This window comes from Nanorana parkeri, unplaced genomic scaffold, assembly GCF_000935625.1.
Source record: "Nanorana parkeri isolate BGI_ZX_2015 unplaced genomic scaffold, ASM93562v1 scaffold1135, whole genome shotgun sequence".
NCBI classification, from domain to species: Eukaryota; Metazoa; Chordata; class Amphibia; order Anura; family Dicroglossidae; genus Nanorana; species Nanorana parkeri.
This window is the reverse complement of record NW_017307403.1, coordinates 27,687-35,540: the sequence shown is the minus strand read 5'-3', so window position 1 is coordinate 35,540 and position 7,854 is coordinate 27,687. Positions and strand designations below refer to the sequence as shown.

The 7,854-nt window shown below is 41.9% G+C and overlaps 1 protein-coding gene across 3 annotated transcripts in view; it reads right to left on the bottom strand.

Moving 5' to 3' along the window:
- Positions 1–4,122: 4,122 nt before the first annotated feature.
- The window catches only part of COPE (coatomer protein complex subunit epsilon), a 15,541-nt gene continuing 11,809 nt past the window's right edge, over positions 4,123–7,854 (bottom strand). For all 3 annotated transcript variants that reach the window (XM_018568075.1, XM_018568077.1, XM_018568076.1), the window contains 2 exons: positions 6,072–6,146; positions 4,123–4,425 (listed from right to left, as the gene is read on the bottom strand). In XM_018568075.1, the coding sequence (XP_018423577.1) occupies positions 4,378–4,425; positions 6,072–6,146 (123 nt within the window). In that variant the 3' untranslated portion in view covers positions 4,123–4,377. The remainder of the gene's footprint in view (positions 4,426–6,071; positions 6,147–7,854) is intronic.

Here is a 7,854-nt window from a genome sequence, read left to right as displayed (position 1 = left end):
GCGGTGAATGTGAGGCGGGGAGGAGGTGCGGCGTAAAGAGCGTCCATGCAGGCGGGTCTGGCAGCGGCGAGTGTGAGGTGGGGAGGAGGTGCGGCGCATAGCGTGTGTGGAGCCGTGAACAGGACCAACTGATCGGAAGCCGATTAATCGATTGAAAAAGTTGACAATTTTTTCAATAATCGATTATGTCGATTAGTTGTTGCAGCCCTACAATGCCTGCATATTGTATGTTAAAGTTGAACTGCAAGATGTGTATTCTTACTTCATTCTCTGTGTGCTTTGTGTAGTTCTTCCAAGTCTGTGCAGTAATAAAGTGTGAGACTTTTCCTATGTGTAGAAGCTTCCTGTAATAAAGACCAGTCAATGCTGCTCTCTCCTTGTGCAGGGTGACTGGTCTTGTCCCTGCCGCTCCTGTAATTTTCAACAGGCAGCCTATAGTGGGCGAAGCCTGCTGGTCCCCTTCCACATCTCTGCACAGGGTATGTAAAGCACAGTGATAATGTCACAACTACTTTTACAATGTAATACCTGGGCTTGCAAAGACATTAAGTGCACAAAAAGTGGATTTATATCCTTTCTGATTTTTAAGGAACATACATTACCTAAAGTTTTTGAGCCCAGAGAGATGCCCATAGGGATTCATAGGATTTCACTTCTTGAGCGTTTTTTAGTGCTTCGATCAGCACTGAAAAACGCCCAGGTGTGAACCCAGCCTGACATTTTCTTTTTAATAACATACTTGTTTTAACTTTTTTCATCCTGTGTTGCAATATCGGTGAAGATGATCTCCTGCATTCTACTTGTCTACATGCAATGGTTGCATGGTAGACATGTGCTATTTGTTTAGTTCTGAATTGAAATTTGGACAAATATCGGCATATTCAGACATTAGGATGCATCAGAATATCCAAAAGAAAGAAATAATGAATCACAACGTATCTGAATTTTCCAATAACGAAATTTGGATGCATCCACATTTTTTCCCCGAATGTCATTCAAAATGAACTTGTTAAATTCTAACGTTATAAAAATAAAACAGCGTGGAGTCCCCTTTACCAATTCAAACCATACCCTTTAGATCTGGTAGGAATTTTAGGGGGGACCCAACACCCCCAAATATCCCTTACCAAGGGCAGTCAGTGAACAAGTGCACCACAGCATGGCTGTCAATGGACAGGTGCATCAGCAGTGTAACTGTGTGGGTAAGGGTGCACTGGTAGCGTGGAGGTCAGTGGACAAATATAGTGGTAGTAAGAAAAGAAGTGCCTTGGTAGCATGGTTCACAGTGGACAAATGCACTTTGCAGTTAGTGGGCAGATAAGCTGCAACAATTGTAGTAAGTAGACAACAGAGCCAGTAGCATGGCGGACCTTGAACAAATATGACAGAAACAAGGCAGTCAGTGAAAAGGTGCACCAGTAGCCTGATAATTAGTAGACAAGTTGGGAATAAGGTGGCAATCAGTGGTGAAATGCACCAGGAGCATGACGGACAGTAGACAAGAATACTCTCAGTGGATACAAGCACGAGTAGCATGTCAGTTAGTGAAGAGACACTGTTCATGGAGAGTCACAAAGCTGGGACCACACTTTTGGTGGTTGAAATTTGTACACCAAAGCACCTTTGATTCACTGCCTTTAGTATCCCTCACCTTTCATGACTACGTCTTCGCACATCATTAAAACAAACAAATGTACATTTACTGTATGCGTTTTGTAATATGAACATCTCTATTTCTCATAGATGTTACTACTATGGTAGCTGGTACTGGACAAGTTATTTATAGAGTGCAGTTTCTTTTTTCCTAGTAAAATTTAAAAAACAAAATCAGAGGAATTCATAGAGTATGGTGCAAGGTCTCCCCCACACAGGAACAAAGCATGGGCCGGTTTCACTCTGCAACCCCTGTAGTAATCCTCCAGCCTACTCTCTAACATGACAAGCTATAGTAGGTTCAGAATAATTTGCTCTTCACCCTCTCTCTGCCTTCTATATTACATTGACTTCAGCTTAGACAGTTAACCCTTGTGCCAGCTTTACAACCATCGCAAGACTTTTGTCTTGCGATGGTTGTAAGGTAATTAAAAATACGTACGATTTTCCTATCTTGGACAGGCAGATCGTACTTGCCATAATCGCAAGCCCACCCCGCTCTGGGGCGTGATTTCCGATGACCGCAATGCTGAACGGGTAGTGTGCGCTTGCGCAGACTGGCCCGTGCAGCATTTATCATACCCTGTTTCCCCGAAAATAAGACCTACCCTGAAAATAAGACCTAGTACTATTTTTGGGAATTGCTAAAATATAAGACCTACCCTGAAAATAAGACCTAGTTGTGACCATTCCCATGGTCGGTGGTGGCATAAGGTGGAATTTGAAGAGCCGCAGGAGAGAATCAGCGGTGCCAACTAAGCCAGTGCTAGAGGAAGAGAGGCGTCACCGGAGGGAGCAGAGCCGCATAAGCCGATTCCTCCTCTATAGCGCCGGCTCCTGTCACAGGCGGAGTGATACCAAATGCACTCCGCCTGTGAGGAATCGATAGTGAAAGTGCTCTTCGCTCATTCTGGCCAGCGATTGGTTATCACATTGCTCTTGGAAAGGTACGTCACCTCTAATTGCCCTGATCATCATATTTTTGTACACAAATACATGTAGACTTTTCTACATGAATAAGTGCGAATTGTTGTACATTAAAAAAAACAAAAAAATAAGACCTACCCCCAAAATAAGACCTAGTGTGTTTTTTTTTTTTTTTTGAGCCAAAAAAAATATAAGACAGTGTCTTATTTTCGGGGAAACACGGTACGAACACGTCAAACATGTTCCTAAGATAAAAGTCGTTCGACCCTACAGTAGCAGAGGTTGCACGCCTTCCACACACCTTGCGATAATCATACGTTTATCGCAAGGTGTGTGGGCACCTTAAGCTGGTAAGATTTAGTAGATCATTATTTTTCAGTCAGCTTCATGTTGTACCTGCCATACAGATATACAACAAAGTGTCACCAGCACATGTGGGCAGTTGCTCATCCATTGTTGATGTATGTTGTCACAATGAAGCAACATTTTGGGGCAGCACAGGGTCCCCTTCATCAAGCTCAGTATGATAAAGTGGACCCTGCACAGCCCTGAAATGCTGCTTCAATGTGACAACATACATCAATAATGGATGAGCAATTGACAACATAATTCGGTGTGCTGTTGACACTTTGTTCTGTTTGATACCGTGGTTCTATCCGCAGTCACTACAGCTCCCACCTCCAGGGGTTAGTTAAGGAGTGCAGCAGGACATCCTAAGGATTTTGCCATATAGATCTATCGCATAACTATAGGCATTAGCTTGCAAAATGACACTTGGGGCAAGACATTGCCTATACTGGAAAGATAAACTGATTTCTTGTAAAAGCACTTTTATTTATTTCTTTGCCTTGAGTATTATGGGTAATGAAACTGCACACTTCTATCTAGGGCTGCATTTTGAATGATGTGGGGTTTCACTGACTTAGAAATAACAGCCGAGATATTACATATACACATCATAGCACTACCACTAAAAGTGCACATAGAGAAAAGAAGGCACACAAATGGCATAAACAAAACACTCTCTCTTTTCTTCTATGTGTAGTACTTAAAATAACTTCTACATAGTGAGATAAGTTTTAACTGTTTCTATCATCATTCTATCATTAAACATTTACATCTCCTCCTTTCCCAATAAAATACCCTGTGCACTTACTTGTGGAACATTTTCCAAGGACAACATTCCCTCTTCATGGAGCAGGGCTTTTGGATTTGGTATTCCTCGGATGATGCACATGTCAAAATGTGTAATGTGACCAGTTGTCGCAAAACATAGTAAACCTATTAAAACATACAGTGGGGGGAATTTATCCAAACAGGAGCAGTTGTGCATGGCAACCAATCAGCTTCCCTCTTCAGTTAAGATTTGAAAATTAAACAGACGCTGATTGGATGAAATACACAGCTGCTCCAGTTTTAATAAATTCCCCCGAGTATGTTTTTAGAACACTTTTAACCTATGTTAAACTGATTTAGTAAATAATATTTTTAACAGAGTCAGTCAACATAGCATACGGAAAAATTGGACAACAGACGCATAATGTTTAATGCACAAATACCTTTGGTAGTAAAAACAGTTGTTTTATTGGGAATGTCGGCAGGTACAAAGGAAACAGATGAACGCACTACAGTGAAAATTTGTAGAAATATCATGCTCTCCACTGGAAAGTATCTACAGTATACCAACTGTATTCACTTTACAGAGTTACAAGTAATCTTTGTGAAGCAGATAGAGAATTATCTTGAGATTTTCAGCCTGTTTCCAAAGTATACAAATATAAATTAATCAGGCTCAGTTCATGAGCTGGGAGCATATTGAAGGACAAGGCGGTCAAATTCATTTTCCTGTTGAAGAAAATGTTAAGATAAAAGTAAATGTACATTGTGCATTTTTAAAGAAATACATTTCACTCTGTTTATTTATAAGTAATAATGTTTCCTTGACTAACATACATGTTTTTGATTGCTTTGGGCTTAAAAGGTACACTAAACTTTTTAAATCATAAAAATACATTCAAGTATCTTAACTATTAACAAAAATGTATCTCATTTGTGTATCACTCATCTATAGATCCTCAAATCATCTCTGACACTGTCCTTCCTTCTGGAGGGTGGCTACTTTTGTTCCCCATGGTCCCTGTGAGTGTTGTAATGTAGCCAACGCTGCAAAATGCATTTCCATTTTTTCAGCCAAACTGGGATAACATCTACCTACTTTATACTTGTTACATGTTTCTATGCACATTGCATAACTTAAAAGAGAACTATGGGGTAACCTTTTTTTGGTCATAGTTATCTTTAGGATCACAGGAGAACCTATAATAGGTCCTCCTGTGTCTCAAAACTTGCCCGCAGAGCCGCGCTGCAGCCAGGATGGATCCTGACAATATTGCCGGGATCCACCCCGCCACCCGATTGACAGCTGGCTCTGCCTCTCCAACCCTCCCCCATCCATCACTCCAGTCAGCGCTGGAACAAGAGAGAGGGGAGGGGGGAATCCCTGCAGGGAGTGGTGACTGACAGTCATTACGCTCTCCAGGGAGAAGATTGGGAACTCATCGATCGGAAGTATGTTATCACTCAGTTTCCGATCAATAGAGCCAACATGCAAAAGCCTCAGTGTCACAGATCGACTCTTAATTATGGGGAAGAGTGTATTTCACTCTCCCCATAATTCTCCTTTAAATATCTAAAAATTGCTGCTTACAATTTTAAGTCCTTTTTATTTGCTTACAAAAATCCTACCTAGCTTCTCTAGTTGTAATTTTAAGGAAGGGGCTGTAATGTTCACATTCACAATAATTAACCCTGTCTATACTGTGCTGGCAGATCATCATTTCAACTTTGCCTGCACTAACAAAGGGTTAAAGAACTATGGGGTTAGGGCTTTTCCCCATAGTTCTCCTAAGGGTAACGGGAGGACACAAACTAGCGTCCTCCCGTCACCCTAAGCTCATTATACCGCGAGCTACAGCTTGCGGTATACTGAGACGCCGCAGCTGAAGCGGATCCCGACAATTATGTCTGGATCCGCCCAGCTGCGTGAGTGACAGCTGGCTCTGCCTATCTAGAGGCAGAGTCAGCTGTACCCACCCCCTCCCCCGTCCGTCCGTTCCGCCAGTCAGCGCTGGAGGATCGGAGCGGGGAGAATCCAGTCCCTCCCCTGTCACGGCAGAGATCTCAGGGTATTGTATGTCAATGAGGGGAAACTGACTCTGTCCCCAGTTTGTCCCTCTGAAATTGCTCAGAATAGCTTAGAATAGAATATTTTAGATATGATGTGTGAATGGGAACACATAGTGGGGGGGGGGGTTCAAATTTGACTGCAAAAGTTGGAAATACACTGATGAAAGTAATGTTGGATCCATCTTTTAACTAAAGCTGACCGCTGCTCCACAATCTGGGGTACCAGCAACCCAAAAACTAAAAATCAGATAAAAGCAGAAAAGTGTAAATCATAGTTACTTCATGTAAAGGGCTGTAAATATTACCTTGGCTTGGAATTCCTTAATAAATGGATGATTTCTATGTCCGTCCTTCAGCTGAGATACATAACGGTTTGTAACCTGTAGTTAAAAAGGGACAAATAAATATAAAATCAGTATTTCTCATGCACACCTCATTAGCTAAATCTAAAAGATCTAAAAAAGGTATTTAAAAACGGAGTATGTGGTATTTTGTTTTTGCAAGTCACAGGTCCAATTCTACAATTTCTAACAATGCAAGGGATCGTTGTGAAAATTGCATTGTGCTATATTACACATCAAAACTGAAGCAGACAGAATCTGGGGCAGTTGCCAATAGTAACCAATCAGCTTCTATTGTCAGTTTGCTCAGTTAGGCTTTGGAAATGAAAGATAGAAGCTGATTGGTTAGTATGGACAACTGCTCCAGTTTTCATAACATTTCTCTCATTGTATATATAACTATTACATGCTAATAAAACATATATTTCTCTTTCGTTCATTGGAGAACAGGATTCAAATACAATTATACTATTGCCTGCAGGAGGATTTGGACATTGACCTAAAAACAAAAACAAAAAAAAAAACAACCACACAAAAAAAAAAACCCGACAGTGACCAGGCCAACCCCGCATGCCTCAGTTTTACCTTTATAGCAATGTTTTTCCTACATTCAAGATTATTGTTCCTCAAATCAAGATTCTCATACACCTGCATTAGCTAGTCTCTGTGCACATCTATCCAGATTGGCATATCCTCAATATCCTTGCTTTAGAGGCCGTACCTGGACCCTGCCAGACTGGACAATTGCGTCGTCTAACCCCCTTCTTGTAGCCTAGCCTTGTACCTTAAAAAGGAGAATTATGAGGCAATTGATTTTCACTTAGCCTCATAATCTGAGCCGACCTGTGGCAATGAAACTGTCACAGGTCGGCTCAGTAGATCGGGAAGTGAACGAACACATACCGGTGCTCGTTACAGAGCCAGCTGTCACTCACGCAGCTGGGTGGATCCAGACATAATTGTCGGGATCCGTTCCGACTGCGGCGTCTCAGTATACCGCAAGCTGTATACTGAGCTTTGGGTGATGGGAGGACGCTAGTTTGTGTCCTCCCGTTACCCTTCGGAGAACTATGGGGAAAAGCCCTAACCCCATAGTTCTCCTTTAAGGTTAGTTTTCCCTGCCTTGCAGCATACCACCATGTCAGATCCCAGACACACTGTGAGCAGTGTCGCTGTAAGGGGTCCTTCCAGCTTGCAGTCCACTAACTGCTCTGGTACTGCCTGCAGGGATCCTTTTAAAGGCCCGACACCAACACTCTACAATCTTGCCCTCTGAGTATTCCTTAGCGCAGTCAGGCATGGGTTCCCCCTCCTTAGTTTATCCCCAGGGGATTTCACCGTAGTTATGCAGGATTTTATAGGCCAAATAGCAACCTTGATTGCCGACTCACAGCAGAAGCCATAAGCATACTTCCATACGTTCCCCTGCAGAATTGGTTTCTAATCTGCCTGAGGCCTTTGCAACCTTTAGGCCTTCTGTCTCAGAGGTTCTGTCTGATGCTGAATTTCAGAAATCCATAATGGTCGATATTGCCCCTTAGGGAGTTTAAATCTGCTCAACTACAAAACTTCTCAGCTAGAAGAAACTGTGGTGAAGAGCTAGCAAATAAAATATATTTTCCTAAACAGTCAAAATAAAGATTGTGAGCCATTTTCCTGTGAGTTATACATGGGAATAACACACATCATTTACATGGTGTTACTTAAGTGTGCAAAACTGCGACCATAAAAAAAAAAAAAAAAAAAA